The sequence below is a fragment of the Mobula hypostoma genome, chromosome 7 (assembly GCF_963921235.1).
Source record: "Mobula hypostoma chromosome 7, sMobHyp1.1, whole genome shotgun sequence".
NCBI classification, from domain to species: Eukaryota; Metazoa; Chordata; class Chondrichthyes; order Myliobatiformes; family Myliobatidae; genus Mobula; species Mobula hypostoma.
Window position 1 is genome coordinate 139,478,624 of NC_086103.1, and position 19,086 is coordinate 139,497,709.

Consider the following 19,086-nt stretch of genomic DNA (forward strand, 5'->3'; position numbering starts at 1 on the left):
TGTAGTTCACGTGGCATAATTATTGATGGTAGGTAAAAATTGAGGGATGCTGTACATGGAAACAAAATTTTAAAATATTCAACTTATTAGTAATACCATCCATCACTGCAAATTGTCAATTTAGTATATAGCAAAACTTACAATATATCTTCTCCATGCTCTTTGTATTATTCTTGCTGAATTTTCTAATTTTTTAAGAGTTGCTTGTTGCTTCTCAGCTTCAGGGATCTCACGCATACTTATCTTGGTTGCAAAGATTTCACCGGTAGGAGTCCTGTAGATAGGGCATTTTTTGTCCTCTCTCTTACTTCCGTCAAACATTAATGCTTCAACACTTTAAAAAATAATAACTTAACATTAATTTGTGAGTTGCATTCTACAAAGCAAATTTGACAGTCTTTCCTAAATTCTGAATAATGTACACTCTTTCCTGTTGGTCTGGTCAAGTTTGTAAAGACAGATTCCAAATGGTCTCCTAAAATACAAATATAATGGCCAAACCCTCCTCTACTCATTGAGTTAGTTCACAGATTTACATGCATCAGTTTTATCTTTGACTCTCCCCATCTATCCTGTAAGTATCATTGTGAAAATTGCATTGTAATGTTAAGGAAAAAATAATAAAAATCTTTAAATTGGCATTTGAAGCCTTTTTTGGGCAATAAGGAACTTCTACAAAAGTAAATGGTTATATTTTAGTGTGTTTAATATAACCAGTAAGTCATTAATGGAAGTGGAACAAGATTGATGGTTTTCATTCATCCATGTTTGCAGTCATCAATGATACAACAAATTGCATTTATGCAGAATGTTGCATTTATATGGTTATATAGAATTTATGTATGAACAAGTGCAATATCTTGAGAAGTTTAATACTGAGTCACAGATGGAATCATCAGGAAAAGATATCCAAAACCTTAGTCAAAGCGGTAGGCTTTAGTCAACAACTTAAAGGAAGATGCAGAGAAAAGCAAAGTTGTTTGGGGAGGGCCTTTCAAAGCGTAGTGCCGAAACAACTGAAAGCTTAGACCACTAATAATGGAATGATCAAAACTGGAGACGTTCAATATACTTTGTATCAGGACAGGAGCACCACAGAAATCATAAAAGCTTTTTCTCCTGGAGGATAGGAAAGAATTAGTTAAAAACAAGCATGAGGACTTCAATACTGACATTGTTGAACCAGAAATTAATGTACCTCCGAGAGCAGTTAGGTATCTGCCTTGGAATGGTCACTGAATAGGGCTTTGTAACACAGTCAAAATGCTGGAGGAACTCAGCAGGCCAGGCAGCATCTATGGAAAAGAGTACAGTCGACGTTTTGGGCAGAGACCTTTCAGCAGGTTCCAAATCATCGACTGTACTCTTTTCTATAGATGTTGCCTGGTCTACTGAGTTCCTCCAGCATTTTATCTGTGTTGCTTGGATTTCCAGCATCTGCAGATTTTCTCTTGCTTGTGAATGGGGCTTTGCGCTAGTTAAGATACAATCAGGAGAGTGATTATATGTAACATGGAAGAACTACCTGGAGACTATCTTAATAATCACACATAGAGATAACAAAGTCTAGATGAAGGGTTCAGCATCAGATGAACAAAGATAGGGAAAGAGGCATAAAAAGGAAACCTTATTATAGATACATATTCAAAATGGGATCAAATGCAGAATCAATGGTCTAGCTTAAATTCAGATACTCTCCAAGAAGAATAATGAAACTGTGCACAATGTTTGTAGTGGGGTCCAAAGATAGCACATTCATTTTTTCCCAATATTTAGTTGAATGGAGGTCTTTGTTCATTCATCACTGGCTGATGAAAAGAAAGTGTGCCAAATCAGTAGTGGGGTTAAGAGGGGTGGAATAGCTATAAAGTCTGGTATACTTCTGCAAACCTCTAGAACCTACTGTTGCCTTTTGGATAGTATCACTGAAGGGCAAGGCGTACTTAGCAGAAGGGTGGGCTAAGCTCGTGATTAGATAGTATTTGTTGTGTTATTAATTAACAGATTTGCTTCTTTTCAACAGAAGTCAGAAGTGATGATGTCTGATAGGAGACTCAATAGTTAGGGGAATGGAGAGCACATTCTGTGGCTGCAAGAGAGAAGCCAGGATGGTATCTTGCCTCCCAGGATGTCTAGAACAGCTGCAGAAGATTCTTAAGATGGAGGGTGAGCAGGCAGAAGTGCATATTGACACCAATGACATAGGTAGAAAGGGGAAAGAAGTCCCATACAGTGAGTGTAGGGAGTCAGGGAAGACACTGAAGAGCAGGACCTCCAATGAAGCAATCTCTGGATTAGAGTACTCCTGGTACCATGCCTGGGCAGGAATAGGATGATAGTACAGATGAATGAGTGGCCGAGAAAGTGGTGTAGGGGACAGGGTTTCAGATTTCTGGATCACTGGGATCTCTTCTGGGGAAGGTATGACGTGTACAAAAAAGGACAGGCTATAACTGAACCCGAAGGGGACCAATATCCTTATGGGCAGGATTGCCACAGCTGTTTGGGAGGGCTTAAACTAAGTTAGCAAGGGGATGGGAACTGGAGTAATAGGGCTGAGGATGGGCATTTGGTACACAAGTCAAAGCAGTGTGTGGTGACTCTGAGGAAGGACAGGCAGATGATAGGGCAAAATTGCAGAAGATGAGTCGAAGTGTAAATTGATGGCAAAATTGAAGAGGGTGATACATACAGGCTTGAAGGTGTTATATTTGAATGCACGCATATACGGAATAAGGTAGATGATCTTGTAGCGCAGTTAAGAGATTGGCAAGTATGAGGTTGTGGGCATTACTGAGTCGTGGCTGAAAGAAGATTGCAGTTTGGATGTAGGATGTAGAATCCATGTAGGTAGAGCTAAGAAAATGCAAGGGTAAATGGGACCCTGATGGGAGTTATATAGAGGTTCCGAACAGTAGCCAGAATGTGAGATATAAATTTCAGCAAGAACTAGGAAAGGCATGTAATAAGGTCAATATTACAATAGTCATGGGGGATTTCAATATGCAAGGGGAAGTGTTTTCCTAACTTGTCTGCTCCTATCCCTCTCCAATGCTATGGTAAAAGAGATAGAATTATGATCAAAACGCTCTCCCACTGACAGACCTGACACCTGACCAGGTTCATTTCCCAATACCAGATCAAGTACAAACTCTCCTCTTGTAAGCTTATCTACATATTTTGTCAGAAAACCTTCCTAAACACACGTAACAAACTCCACCCCATCGAAATCCCTTGGTCTAGGGAGATAACATTCAATATTGGGGATATTAAAATCTCCCATCATGACAACCCTGTTATTATTGCACTGTTCCAGAATCTGTCTCCCTATCTGCTCCTCGATGTCCCTGTTACTATTGGGTGGTCTATAAAAAACACCTAGTTGAATTATTGACCCCTTCCTGTTTCTAACTTCCACCCACAGAGATTCTGTGGACAATCCCTCCATGACTTCCTCTTTTTCTGCAGCTGTGACACTGTATCTGATCAGCAGTGCAGCGCCCCCACCTCTTTTGCCTCCCTTCCTATCCTTTCTGAAACATCTAAAACCTGGCACTTGAAGTAATCATTCCTGCCCCTGAGCCATCCAAGTCTCTGTAATGGCCACAACATCATAGCTCCAAGTAATGATCCACGCTCTAAGCTCATCCACTTTGTTCATGATACTCCTTACATTAAAATAGACACATCTCAAACCATCAGTCTGATCACATCCATTCTCTATCACCTGCCTATCCTCCCTCTCGCACTGTCTACAAGCTTTCTCTATTTGTGAGCCAACCACCCCTTCCTCCGTCTCTTCAGTTCAGTTCCCACCCCCAGCAATTCTAGTTTAAACTCTCCCCAATAGCCTTAGCAAACCTCCCTGCCAGGATATTGGTCCCCTTGGATTCAAGTGCAACCCATCCCTATTGTACAGATCACGCTTGCCCCAAAAGAGATCCCAAGGATCCAGAAATCTGAATCCCTTCCCCCTGCTCCAATCTCTCAGCCACGCATTTTCCTCCACCTCACTCTATTCCTATACTCACTGTCACGTGGCACAGGCAGTAATCCTGAGATTACCAGCCTTGTGGTCCTGTTTCTCAGCTTATTTCCTAACTCCCTGTAGTCTGTTTTCAGGATCTCCTCCCTTTTCCTACCCATGTTGTTGGTACCAATATGTACCACGACCTCTGGCTGTTCACCTTCTCACTTCAGGATATTGTGGATACGATCAGAAACATCCTGGACCCCGGCACCTGGGAGGCAAACTACCATCGTGCTTCTTTCCTGTGTCCACAGAATCGCCTGTCTGACCCACTAACTATAGAGTCCCCTATCACTGCTGCCTCCCTCTTCCTTTCTCTACCCTTCTGAGCCACGGGACCAGACTCTGTGCCAGAGGTGCGGCCACTGTTGCTTCCCCCAGGTAGGCCGCCGCCCCCCAACAGTTCTCAAACAGGAGTACTTATTGTCAAGGGGTACAGCCACAGGGGTGCTCTCTAGCCTCTGACTCCTGCCCTTCCCTCTCCTGACTTAACTGTCTCCCAAGGCCCCGGTGTGACTACTTGCTTATAGCTCCTCCCTATCACCTCCTCACTCTCCCTGACCAGACGAAGGTCATCGAGCTGCATCTCCAGTTCCCTAACCCGGTCCCTAAGGAGCTGCAGCTTGATGCACCTGGCGCAGATGTGGTCATCTGAGAGGCTGGAAGTCTGTCGGACACTCCACATCTGACACCCAGCACAGAACACTGGCCTCGCAGACATACTTCCTATTCCTATTCTTTACAGGTAACTTACCTCGCATTGACCCATTACCGCCAACTCCCTATTGAGCCAAAGCCCTCCTACTCTGATGCCCGCTGTATAAAGCTGGCTTCTTTTAAAATTCCTCCTGGCAGACTAACTCGCTGAACTCCACGCACCTGCTCAGTCGCGCCTCAATCAAACCACTGAAGAAAAAATGCTCACCTTTTAAATTCTTCCTGCCGGTCTAACTCACTGACGTCCATAAGGTGCAAAACATTCAAAATAGCAAGCAAATTTCAAAATAGCGAGCAAAAAAGCATGTTCACTCAAAAAACATACATAGTCCAAGACCATGAGCGACGATGTCCGGCAATGAATGTTACAGTCTCCCAGCAGTGTGCAGACACATGCAACTCAGCCTGTCATTACACAGCTCGAACACAGAAGGGCAGTAACAGCAGGAGGGGACAACTCCCAGTCGAGCGCAGACGCCACGCTGTAGCACATCCACAGCTCTCACCTGGTATGCAGCAGCAGGCAAACACGAGGCTTGAGGTCTAGTCCTCGCTACAACTGAGTCTACACAGATCCCATGTCGCCTGTCCCTTCCACCAAACAAGGGTAACAGGCCTGCAGCAACTTAGATTACCACTGTCCAACAGAGTCTTACAATCACAAGTGAAATGTCTGAGACAGTCTGCCACAGTTATACTGCATCAACTCCGATGCTTCCGAACAGCGGGCAGCCACATGGCCTGTAGACAGGTCAGCTCCTAAATTCCCAGCTGGCTACTCCACACCCTGGTGGGCTCCTCCGATATCCCAACAGGCTCCTCTGATATCCTGACCATCTCCCGTCCCAGTATCCCAACTGGCCCCTTCGATACCTCAGCATCATGGCCAACCCCTTCGACTTCTTGGCCGACACCAGTCCAGCTACTCTGAACAACGAGCAGCTCACTGACGGAGTAGCCCTGTAGTACCTGAAGTTCTTGGAGTAGAATTGTCTTTGGACCATAAAAAGCAAATTTTACGAAGTAAAAAAACAGCCATGGTTGGCCCCCTGAGAGGCTGCTGCATTCGCACATGACACCATCTTACTGGGAAAGGAGGTTCACAAGAAAAATCTCAGGAATAAAAGGGTTAACTTATGAGGAGCATTTTATGGCTCTGGGCTTGTATTCATTGGAATTTAGAAGAATGAGGGAGAATCTCATTTAAGCATATCGAATATGGAAAGGTCTCGATAGAGTGGATGGGAGAGGATGTTTCCGATAGTGGGTAAGCCTAGAGCCAGAGGCACAGCCTCAGAATAGAGGGACCTCCATTTTGTTAAGGTAGAGGGTGGTGTATCTGAGGAATTCATTGCCAAAGATGACCATAGAGGCTAAGCCATTGAGTATCCTTAAAGTAGAGGTTATGTGTTCTTTGGTAGTCAGGGCATCAAAGGTTATGGGGGAGAAGGCAGGGGAACGGTGTTGCGAAGGATAATAACACAGCCATTATGGAATGGCAGAGCTGACTCGATGGGCCAAATGGCCTAATTCTGCTCCTATGCCTTATGGTTTTATAGTCTTGTATGTAGCTTGTTCACTTAAGATTTTTAATCAGTGATGACACCCCATGGCAAAGCAGAGATGATAATATATTTAAACATCAAGGGAGATAGTTAGCCTGTTGGCGATGTCACTGATCAACATTTGTGCAGAATAAATATTACTGGTATTTCCTGACGGATCAAGCCTAAACATTACACTGTATTATTCAAGGAATGGAACTGAATAGTCATTAAACAGTTCCACTTCCAACGTAGTAATGAAGGGATTATCATTGATGAATCTGAAGATGGCTTGCTTGGGGTCATGTCCCAGGGAACCTCTGTCATCTGGCCTGCATGACGGGTATTCCCTGGGAAGAAAATACTGCCTCACAACTCCAAGAGTTGAAGGGCTGTATGACTATGATTAACATGTGTCCAAAAGCCTGCTTAAGCAAGAAAAACTGGACTTGATAGCTGCATTTTAATACTTGCATCACCTGAGCAAATTATTTTCAGCTCTAACTGGGCGTAACAGATTTTAAATGTTTTGTTTTGGCACCGTGAGCAGATTTGGTTCTAACACAGTAAGAAAAGAACAACATGCACTAAGAACTGTGTTCACCTAAATAACTCACATCTACTAAGAATAAGTATAAATACAGATATTCGAATTAGAACAAAAACAGAAGATGCTGGTAACACACAGCAGGTCAAGTAGCATCAATAAAAGACAATTTATGTTCCAGGTCAAAGAACTTATGTTAGGACCAGAATTGAAACTTAAAACCTATTTGTGTAATTTGTATAGAATACTTGGATTCCTTTCACTTTTGGAAAATGTATAAATAAAGGACAGGTATTTAAACCATCTTTCTATTCTAAATGGAAAAACACTATAAACAAAAAGAAAATCTTCAGGTGTTAAAAAGTTTGATCTGTGTTCACCTTATTACCAATTAGCTATGCATTAAATAAAGGGTTGCTATAAGGCAAGCCCTGGTAGCAGTTTCATGAGTCTTTTCTGCACATTTTCTAGCTTATTGACATCCTTCCTATAGCTGGGCAACTGGAAATACATATAGTATTCTAAGTGTGGTCTCACCAACAACTTGTGCAGCTGTAACATAACGTCCCATCTCCTATCCCACAGGTCCAAAAGGGCTCCCTCACTGACTCTTTAGTCACCTGCCATGCCTCATTGCCCAGTGTGAGGGATAGCGCTGACCCCTCTCTGATATGGTTTGAATTAATTTTCATGGACACATTTAACAAATTCTGCCCCAATCAAGCCCTTTGCAATCTAATTTTGCTGCTCTAATTCCTGTTGATACTTAGGGGTCTACTGTACAATCCTCTCACAGTTATCACCCTTTCTTATTTTGAATGCCACCCATATAGCCTCACGGGTCTATCCCATAGGGATATCCTCTCAAAGTGCTGTCGTGATGGTCTCCTTAATTAAAAATCCAATCCCTTCCTTTTATTAACTCTAGCCCTATTGCTCCTGTAGCATTTGTACCCTAGAATATTGAGCTACCAGTCTAGTATGTTTCTCAACAAAATTTTTGTAATAGTTATAATGTCCCGGTCCCATAGACCTACCCATGTCCTGAGTCTATCTGACTTACCTGTTAGGGTTCTTGCATTAAGTAAATGCAGTTTACTATACCAGATGTTTCTCATTCCCTGTCTGGTTCCTGTCTGTATTCCTTACCGAACTTGTTTGCTTTATCTATATCTATTTTCTATTTCTGCCTTAACTTTCCCAGGTGACACAACACTGCTTTGAGTCCCAGACCTTACCAGACTAGCTTAAACCCTCTCAAATCTTTCCATTAGGATATTAGGCCCTCAACTGTTCGTTGCTAACCCGACCCTCTTGAAGACATCACCTCTTCCTGAGAAGAGATCACAATGTCTAAGGACTTGAATCCTTCCCTCCTGCACCAACTCCTCAAACATGTATTCATCTGCCCCATTCTCCTATTTCTACCCTCAGTAGCACATAGCACCAGATTACACCTCTTGAGATTCTGCTTTTTAAACTCTCTGCCTAACTCCCTATATCCACTCTGCAGAACCACTCTGTATCGACTCTGTTGCTGGCTTATGATTAGCCATCCCTTTCAGAACTTGCTTAACCAGACATTGGAGTGGAATTCTCCTATATTTTTGTCCATCGTTATGATGTTTGTTTCGTTTGATAGTTTGCCCTACCCAGAAAGTTGGGCAGCACTGAGGTTGGACAGCCCGAGACAACACCCCTCCCCCCCACTGGGCAGAAGGTAGGAGAATGACATTAGAGAAGTATAAAAAATCATGAAGGACTTACATAAGGCAATGGTCACTTTTTTTCCTGGATAGGGGAGCTTAAAACTATAAGGTATAAGTTTAAGTAGGAAGGTTGGTATGATTATAATATTTAAAAGACATTGGGCCTAGAGGGATATTGAGCAAACACAGGTAACTGGGACCAGGTCAGATAGACACACTGGTTTGCATGGATGAGTTGGACTGAAGGACCTTCTTCCGTGATGTATGACCCCGATTGGTAAAAAAAACATGGAAAGTGACTGAAGGGTCAGAGAGGGTTACTTTGAAGCCAATGCCTATATTCTAACACTTCTTAAATAGAATTGGAATAAAATAGTACTGATTAACAAATCAAAGTCCTACACTTGGGCAAAATTTAGTTTGATGGCATTAGACAGAAACTTTCAAAGATTGATTGGGAGAAGTTGTTTGCTCGTAAAGGGATGTCTGGCAAGTGGGAGATTTCCACAGTGAGATAGGGAAAGTTCAGGGCCAGAATGTTTACGGTACAGTGAAGGAACCCTGGTTCACGAGAGATATTAAGGCTCTGTTGAGGAATAAGGAGGAATACGTCAGTTAGTAATCAACATGACAGCTGTAATCAGGTGGATTCCTTGAGAAGTATAGTGGATGTAGGAGTACACTTAAGAGGGAAATTGGGAGGACCAAAAAAGGTCATAGATATCCCCTGGTAGCTAAAGTAAAAGAGAATCCACAGAGATTTTATAAGTATATTAAGAGCAAAAGGATAACCAGGGAGAGAGTAGGGTGACTTAAGGATCAATCTGGTTATTGATGTGGAGCCACAGGAGATGGGCGAGGTACAGAATGAATATTTCAATCATACATACATTGATGGATTAGACAGAAATGAATATTTCTTGAAGCATATCCACAAAAAAATAGGGGAGGTGCTGGAGGTCAAAAAGAATATAAAAGTGGACAAATCTTCAGAATCTGACCAAGTGTAACCTAGGACATTGTGGCCAGCTAGAAAACAAATTGTTGGAGCCCTTGAAGAGATACTTACATTGTCTTTAGCCATGAGTATAGTACTGGAAGACTGGAGAGTGGCCAATATTCTGCCTTTATTTAGGAAGTGCTGCAAGGACAAACCAGGGAACTACAGGCCAGTGAGCCTAACGTCAGCATTGGAAAAGTTACTAGAGGGGATTCTTTGAGATAGCATAGATTCTATCGTATTTCTTTCTTTTTCCTGTAAATGCCTGCAAGAAAATGAAACTCAAGGTATATATGTACTTTGATAATAAATTTACTTTGAACTTTGAAGGAAGTGTACTATTTATCTTAATTATAAATTTCTTTTAAATATTTAATTTTCCTGATGATACATTGTTATACTCTATTAATTTCTACAATAGCTCGTGTGTTATATTCTACACATCCTTTTGCCACTAACAGCATTGAACATATAATCCTCCAGTGGTTGAAGATGCCAGTACACAAAGGCATAACTCTATATTTATTGAGATTAAAATATATGTCCGGCATTCCCCAGGGTTGCACGATTGATTTTGAAAGATCAGATTTTCAAATTACAGGAATATCCAACAACTGAGTTATGGATGATTCATTAATGAAATAAGAGTCATTATAACATTTAATCCCACTGATGCCTAAAATTCTAAGTGTGTTTCTTACCAGCCACTGCTAGTTTGTACTACTTCTTCACTCATTTTTCGCTTATTTGTGGATGGCTTCTTTGCATCAATTAATAAGATTAAACTTCCACCACGTTTATCATCTGAGAATATAAAAAATATTGAAATAACTGATTACATAATCTCAGTAAAAAAAACATATTGCCAATTCTCATGCTGAAACTACTGTGACAGAGATCCCATTAGAAATTTAAACGAGTACCTCTTCTAGTTTAGACAAGTTTAATAACGTAAGAAACTATTGCTTAAGAAAGATATGATGGCAACACCTGACCATTCCTCAACCTAGTCTGGGCTACTAACATTGACTACTCCGTGCTATAAAGCAGTTCAAACCTTTCTTCATCATTCTAACAACTATATCTACTGTGTGAATGTTCAAGGGAATGCAAAAAGTCACCAAGCATGTCAAGGAAGCTGAGTCATGGCTGACACAGATCTAGAATAAAAAAAACACATTGTACACAACAGGCTATGAATATATATCTGCTCCCTATCTACTTAGTTGACCATTATTTAAAAAGATTGGCCAAAAGCTTTTTGATATTGTGTAATAACAAATTTGAGACTAATGAATAAACATGAAATTTGCTTTGCCTATCTAGATAATATTGTTAATTTTCATTAAGTGTTAGGTCATTCTGTATCATATGTTAGGATGAAGCCATTTTGTGGTAAAGAACATATAGGAACTTCCATAATGTCAATAGGCTACCAATTACTCTTCTTATCTCTGGGTTGTCCAAAAAACTATAATAATTTACTCAATTAAACTCTAATTTTAATCATCTTGGAGTTTTCTCTTTCCAGTCTACCAGCTTTCTCACTATTTATTGAAGAGCAAAACTCAAAGCCCTGCAGATGCTGGAAATCTGAAATAAGCTGAGATAACACCGAAAATGAAGAAAAGACTCAGCAGATCAGACAGCATCAAACAGAATTAACATTTTAGGTCAAAGTGTCTAGGATCTTTAACCCCAACCATGTTTCTCTTTCCACAGAGGCTACCTAAATTGCCAAAGTTTCCAGCATATTCTATTTTTATAACTGGTTAATATTGCTACTGGTGAGAAATTTGATTTAAAATTCACTGTTGTGTTCCCCACATTTAGGGATGTTCCAACAATGACTTCCTTTCTTTATGACATTTCTCTGATGTTCTTCTCCAACCCATCCACGGGTTTGTACAGAAAGATATAATTCAACTTTATACCCTACATCTTTTTGTGCAATCGGTTGACTGGTGATGCAATCACACTGGAAATATCACCACAGTGAGAAGCAATCTATAGGAACCCTGTTTTTCTAGTCTGGATGAAACATTACAAATATTATGGGACTTTCATGCTGGATGGAGTGTTGTGTCTGTGAAATAATTCAACATGTTTACCTTAGATCAAATTACTATTACATAAAAAGATCTTTAAAACAACCTTCTTGAATATATTTCATGAATGGCCTAATTCAATAACCTTTAATCACAATCTTATCTACAAATAATGTAACTAATTGAAAAATGAAGTTTTCAAATATGAAAAATCTAAATCTATTAGTATTTTAATTACAAATTAAAAATAGTTCTTCATTTCAAATGCGTACGAACTACAAGAATATGAGTTTTGAAGCACCATTAACAGGTTTTTTGGCTCACCTTAGCTGTGCTGTTCATCAAATATCCATCTATACTAATCCCATTTACCAGCACAGTACTTGGCCTGTACAGTACCTTCTATGCCTTACAATGACAATGCTTTTCTAGATACCTCGTAAGTATTGTGAGAGTCTTTGCTTTCACCATCTCCTCTACTGCTGATCATTTTTCCTTTAATCTTAATTGACACAAATGATAAAGCAAATCTGCAACTTGCCCAAGTTATTAACTGATGATTGATGATACATTCACTCCATTCCATGTGTTGAGTTTGCCCATCCCAACTTATACCATATGACAAAATATAGTTAAAATCAGTCATTCAACTAATAATAACTGTTGATGTATTGAGGCATCAAAACTACCTTGTAGCTTAACACAGCCAAGAAGAAGAGCAATTAAAAGAGACTTTCTATATTTGGAACTCCTAAAACATAGAACAGGACAATACAGGAACAATCCCTTGGCCCACTGTGTTGTTCAGCACTAATTAAACTGCAAAATAATCCCTAACTAAACTCATGTTTTCTGCCTACACAGTATTCTTATCCCTCTCGCATTCATCACACTATCTCACTCTCCTCCATGCCCTTCTCCTTGGTAAATAACAACACAAAGTACCTCATTAGGACGCCTCCAAGCACACATTCCCTCCTTTATTCTTGAGTGATCCTCTTGTTCTTGACATATGTATAGAATGCCTAGGGATTCTTGTAAACACTGCTAGCCAAGGATTTTCATGGCCCTTCCTGGCACTCTGAATTCCCTTCCTGAGAACTATCCTAGCTTCTTTACAATCCCCAGGGGGTCAGTTTCATTTGAGTTTCCTAAGCCTCACATATAGTCGTAGTGCAAAGAAGGTGGTCCTTCAGTCCATTTAACCCATGCTGGACTTTATTCTGCCTAGTCCTATTGACCCACACCTGGGCCATTGCCTTCCAACTGTTGTTTCACACTCTCGCTACCTCTGAGTGAAGAAGTTCCTCCTCAGGTTTGCCTTAAATACTTCACCTTTCATCCTTAACCTATGATGTCTAGTTCTAGTCTCACCCACCCTCAGAGTAAAAAGCCTGCTTACATTTACCCTATCTATACCCCTCATAATTTTGTATACCTCCATCAAATCTTCCCTCAATCTTCAACACTCCAAGAAATAAAGTCCTAACTTCTTCAACTTTTGCCTATAACTCAGGTCCTCAAGTCCTAGCACATTCCTTGTAAATTTTCTCTGCACTCTTTCAATTTTATTGACCTCTTTCCTGCAGGTAGGAGACCAAAACTGCACACAATACTCCAAACCAATGTCTTATATAACTTCAACATAACATCCCAAATCCTATGCTCAATACTTTGATTTATGAAGGCCAATGTGCCAAAAGTGCTCATTATGACACTGTCTACCCATGAAACCACTTCCAGGAATTATGGATCTATATTCCCAGATACCTCAGTTCTACCACACTCCTCAGTGCCCTATCACTTACTGTCTCAGTCTTACCCTGGTTTGTCCTCACAAAGTGCAACACTTGTCCACATTAAATTCAATCTGCCATTTTTCATCCCATATAGTGCTGATTTTATTTTGGCAGGATTATGTTAAATTCTATCCATGCTTTTGGAAATTCCATTTTAGAGTAGTGACAAAGAATTATGCAGAAAACTTTCTAACTGCAGAGGTCATCTGTTCCATTGTTCCTGTGTCATCTTTCTGAAAAATACAGGAGAAAATGCTGAAAATACCCAGCAAGTCGGGTAGCATCCGTGAAAAGAGAAAGTTTGAAACCTTTTCCTAAGAACTGAAAGAAGAACAGAACGAGCCAGTTCAGGTGCATAAAGGAAAAACAAGCTTTCAAAACATATTGAATTCAGTACTGAGTCCCAAAGGCTGTAATATCTGGATGGAAAATAAGGTGCTATTCTTCAAGTTTACATGGACATCATTGAAACATTGTAGGAGGCCACACTTAAGTTACTCGATCTGCATTTATGTTCACTCAAATAGAGGAAACCATATCATGAGCATTTGATGCAATTCATTAGACTGGAAGAGGTGCACATAAATTGTTACTTCATGTGGATAGGGCAAAGGAGATGGTGTTGTATCTCCTGCGGTGGCAAGCAAAAGTGCTGTGTCTCATAAAGACATGGGCATGGCTGGGACACATGTCAGTTCCAATAGCTCCATCAACACTAGTACAGCTCAAGGTGCCTGAGTTCAGAGTTCAATTCTGGCATCCTCTGTAAGAAAGTTCCCACCTTCTTCCTGTGACCATGCAGGTTTCCTCTGGCGGCTACGGTTTCCACTCACAGTCCAAAGACATACTGGTTAATAGGTTAATTAGTCGTTGTTAGTTATCTTGTGATTAGGCTAGGGTTAAATAGGTGGGTTACTGGCGATGTGGCGCGATGTGCCTGAAGGACCTGTTCCTCACTGTATTTCTAAATAAATAAATAAATATTTAATTTCGGGAAATGAATGGAGTTAAAGGAGGACAAATTCAAGAAAATGAATGAATGTTTTGATGGAGGGAAATGGTTTGGTGCCCGCTGAAGCAGAAATAAAGTCTCATTAGACCATTATGGTGTGTTTTGAAGGTGTGGAAGGATGCTTATGTAGTGGATGGGAGACATTGTCCAAGATGGCATGCAACTTTTCAGACACCACCGTCAGAGAGTCCAGTTCCATCCCCACAACATCACTGGCCTTATGAATGAGTTTGTTGATTCTGTTGGTGTCTGCTACCCTCAGCCTGCTGCCCCAGCACACAACAGCAAACATGATAGCACAGGCCACCACAGACTCGTAGAACATCCTCAGCATCGTCTGGCAGGTGTTAAAGGACCTCAGTCTCCTCAGGAAATAGAGACGGCTCTGAACCTTCTTGTAGACAGCCTCAGTGTTCTTTGACTGGTCCAGTTTATTGTCAATTCGTATCCCCAGGTACTTGTAATCCTCCACCATATCCACCCTGACCCCCTGGATGGAAACAGGGGTCACGGGTACCTTAGCTCTCCTCAGGTCTACCACCAGCTCCTTAGTCTTTTTCACATTAAGCTGCAGATAATTCTGCTCACACCATGTGACAAAGTTTCCTACCGTAGCCCTGTACTCGGCCTCGTCTCCCTTGCTGATGCATCCAACTATGGCAGAGTCATCAGAAAACTTCTGAAGATGGTAAGACCCTGTGCAGTAGTTGAAGTCTGAGGTGTAAATGGTGAAGAGAAAGGGAGACAAGACAGTCCCCTGTGGAGCCCCAGTGCTACTGATCACTCTGTCGGACACACAGTGTTGCAAGCACACGTACTGTGGTCTGCCAGTCAGGTGATCAAGAATCCATGATACCAGGGAAGCATCCACCTGCATCACTGTCAGCTTCTCCCTCAGCAGAGCAGGGCGGATGGTGTTGAACGCACTGGAGAAGTCAAAAAACATGACCCTCACAGTACTCGCTGGCTTGTCCAGGTGGGCGTAGACACGGTTCAGCAGGTAGACAATGGCATCCTCAACTCCTAGGCGGGGCTGGTAGGCGAACTGGAGGGGATCTAAGTGTGGCCTGACCATAGGCCGGAGCAGCTCCAGAACAAGTCTCTCCAGGGTCTTCATGATGTGGGAGGTCAATGCCACCGGTCTGTAGTCATTCAGGCTGCTGGGGCGCAGCGTCTTCGGCACAGGGACGAGGCAAGACGTCTTCCACAGCACAGGAACCCTCCGGAGCCTCAGGCTCAGGTTGAATACATGGCGAAGTACTCCACATAGCTGAAGGGCACAGGCTTTGAGCACCCTGGTACTGACACCATCCGGTCCTGCAGCCTTGCTTGGGTTGAGACGTTTCAGCTGTCTTCTCACCTGTTCAGCTGTGTAGCCCACCATGGTGGTTTCGTGTGGGGAAGGGGTATAGTCATGAAAGCAGGGTGGGGGACTGTGAGGAGGGGTAGGAGGGGAGAGTGGAATATGTGTTGGTTGGGGGCCGACAACAGATGGCTCATGTGGGGGATGGGCAGGGGTCACAATGTCAAATCTGTTAAAGAACAGGTTAAGTTTGTTGGCTCTGTCCACACTGCCTTCAGCTCCTCTGTTCCTAGTTTGCCGGAACCCAGTGATGGTCCTCATCCCCCTCCAGACCTCTCTCATGTTGTTCTGCTGGAGTTTCCACTCAAGCTTCCTCCTGTACCTGTCTTTAGCCTCCCTGATCCTGGCTTTCAGGTCCCTCAGCTCCTCCCTGTTTCCATCTCTAAACACCCTCTTTTCAGCGTTCAGGATGTCCTTAATGTCCTTTGTCACCCATGGCTTGTTATTAGAATAACAAAGGACAGTTCTTGTCGGAACATTGCAGTCCACACAGAAGTTGATGTAATCAGTGATGCACTCTGTGAGCCCATCAATATCCTCTCCATGTGGCTCACAGAGTGCCTGCCAGTCTGTCACCTCAAAACAACCCTGGAGCGCCTCATAAGCCTCCTCCGACCATTTTCTCACTGTCCTAGAGGTTGCTGGTTTACTCTTCACCAGAGGCACGTAGCAGGGTTTTAGATGCACCAGGTTGTGGTCTGACCTTCCCAGTGGGGGGAGGGGAGAGGAGCTGTATACATCCTTAATGTTAGCGTACATCAAATCCGGAGTCCTCTCCCCTCTGGTTGTACAGCTCACATACTGCATGAAGTTGGGCAGTGTTCCAGCCATGGTAACCTGGTTGAAGTCACCCGAGATGGTAATGAGGGCACTCGGGTGCTGGGTTTGTAACCTGGCTACGATAGTGTAAAGGATGTTACACGCCGACGTCGGATTGGCAGAGGGAGGGATGTACACAACAACCACAATTGCATGTGAGATTTCCCTTGGCAAATACTATGGCTGGAGTCCAACAGCAAAAAGTTCAATATCCGGGCTACAGACTCGTTCCTTGATCGTAATATGCCCAGGATTGCCCCATCTGTTATTTACCAGAACCGCCAGCCCCCCTCCTTTACCTTTACCGCTCTCAGTGCAATTCCGGTCAGCTCAAACGGTCTGGAAGCCCTCTATGGAAACGCTTTGATCGGGTATGTCCTCGTGCAGCCACGTCTCAGTGAAGCACATGACACTGCTCTCCCGAAATGTTCTCTGACTCCTGACAAGTGCCGTCAGTTCGTCCATTTTATTACCCAGCAATCTCACATTTCCCATGACGAGAGAGGGGAGACACGGCTTATAACTTCTCTTCTCCATAAGCCTCTGTTGTCTCGACCCAGTCCTCTTCCCTCGCCTTTTCGATCCCCCTCTGCATCCTCTGTGTGTTTTCCTCCAGATTTCAGCCGGGATGTCCGCTGCTCTGTTCACTAAACTGGCCGGCATGAGCGCAATCAGCTGGTCCCTGGAATAAACAATGCGACCATCCTGCTGCCACACTAACGAGATGAAGGATGGAATTTATTTCGCAAAACTAAATACTTGCTTTACATATTGCCCATGAAGAGATCTCAAAATAGTTTACAGCCAATATATCAGAATCAGAATTAGGTTTAATATTATTGTTTAATTTTAATATTTTAACCGTTTAATATATCGGTGGGACTAGGATAGGGTAAGAGTTCGGCACGGACTAGAAGGGCCGAGATGGCCTGTTTCAATGCTGTAGTTGTTATATGGTTATACATATCACCAGAATACGTGTGAAATGTGTTGTTTTGCGGCAACAATGGAATTTAGTAATCTGCATACATCTTTTAAATATAATTCCTCTTGTAAAGCAAGAAAGGTGGCAAAAAAATTGGTTCCAGCAACAATGTGAAAACCAAATTGTCCACAAAAACTATGTTCGCTAAGACATAAATGATGTCCATCAGATAATTTTCCCCTCATTTTCAAATCAGCTTTAATATCTTCTCTGAAATGTGCACGTCCAGCAATACAGCACAATGTCACCTTGGGTTTGGAGTTTAAGTCAATGGTGTAGAACCTGAACTTATAACCTTCTGAATACTGCCCAACAGGTGGTTATGGAACCATGTCAACAGGCTGTAAGTTATTGTTGTAAAATCCTATGGATCTTCTGTGCATAGAAATTCTCCAGAGTAGATCACTCACTGCTCAGAGAGAATCTATCCATATTCATTACTGTTTTTATTAGTTTACCTTCTATTTTGCGGAGCTGAACTTTAAATCATTTCCCTCAACTTCCTAACCGAGGTGAAGACCAGTTAGACTTAGTTGGGATTGGTAACTGCGCCTTTCTGCATATCAACTCTCATACACTCGAGATTCTTCCTTTTAAAACAGAGGCAGCAGTTCAAAAAAACTACATTCTGACAAAAAATATCTACATGTATTGTCTGTACTATAGGATATATCCAGCCGTATCTTCTTGTTATTATATTTGATATCCAGTTGCGGTCACACACATTCCATAATCAGGGGGAGAAAAACAGAAGTGGAAAACAGAGACCCAAAAGTAAACCCGGAAAATCAAAGCAAGTCAGAGTTAGCAGCAAGGAGATGAGGATGGATGGACCTTAGTTGTTGCAACAGGAACATCTAAAGTAAATGTTCATAAAATGATATATTTAGGGACGATGATACAAGTGTCGTTTTAATGTGGTGCCGATTAAAGTTAAGTGAATAAGATTAGTACATTCCCAACTTTGATGATAGAAAGGTTTACCATTATTACCGATGACCTGGTGAACGTCACTCTGCTCAAGCGTCTCTTCGCTATGGTTACTCCGGAAATGACGCCACTGACGGAACTTGCCGGAAGCTCACGAAGGCGTTCGGTTTTAATCAAGTAGCGCTCGCTTGAGGGGACAAATTCTCTCCCCTGTATTAATTACTGATATTAAATTTGGTTCCACTGACTGTTTACAAAGTTAGTTATAATGCAGTAATTCGTGCTTTCGAAACGCACACTTGCTGTTCAGTATGTTAAATCCAGTAGGTTTGCTGCAAGATTAACGGTTGAAAATTATTTACCAGTCTGGGAAAATAAAATTCAAACCCGCAGAGTCAAAAATTATTTCTAAAGCACACACAGCGTGCATTCAATTTCCAAACTAACGATACAGAATTTATTAGTGGAAAGTACGTTTTTGGATGGTCTCTCGAGCTAGTCAATATTGTTTAGGTTCCGGCTGTCACATTTCCAATACGACAAAGCCAAAATGTTATATTGACCCTCACTTTTCTTCAGTGAA

At 42.0% G+C, this 19,086-nt stretch overlaps 1 protein-coding gene across 1 annotated transcript in view; it reads right to left on the reverse strand.

Moving 5' to 3' along the window:
* The window catches only part of c7h11orf65 (chromosome 7 C11orf65 homolog), a 63,088-nt gene extending 44,498 nt beyond the window's left edge, over nucleotides 1–18,590 (reverse strand). The window contains exons 1-3 of the mRNA XM_063052870.1: nucleotides 18,558–18,590; nucleotides 10,249–10,351; nucleotides 142–334 (exon numbers count right to left, since the gene is read on the reverse strand). Of these exons, the coding sequence (XP_062908940.1) occupies nucleotides 142–334; nucleotides 10,249–10,283 (228 nt within the window). The 5' untranslated portion in view covers nucleotides 10,284–10,351; nucleotides 18,558–18,590. The remainder of the gene's footprint in view (nucleotides 1–141; nucleotides 335–10,248; nucleotides 10,352–18,557) is intronic.
* Between the last annotated feature and the right edge of the window lie 496 nt (nucleotides 18,591–19,086).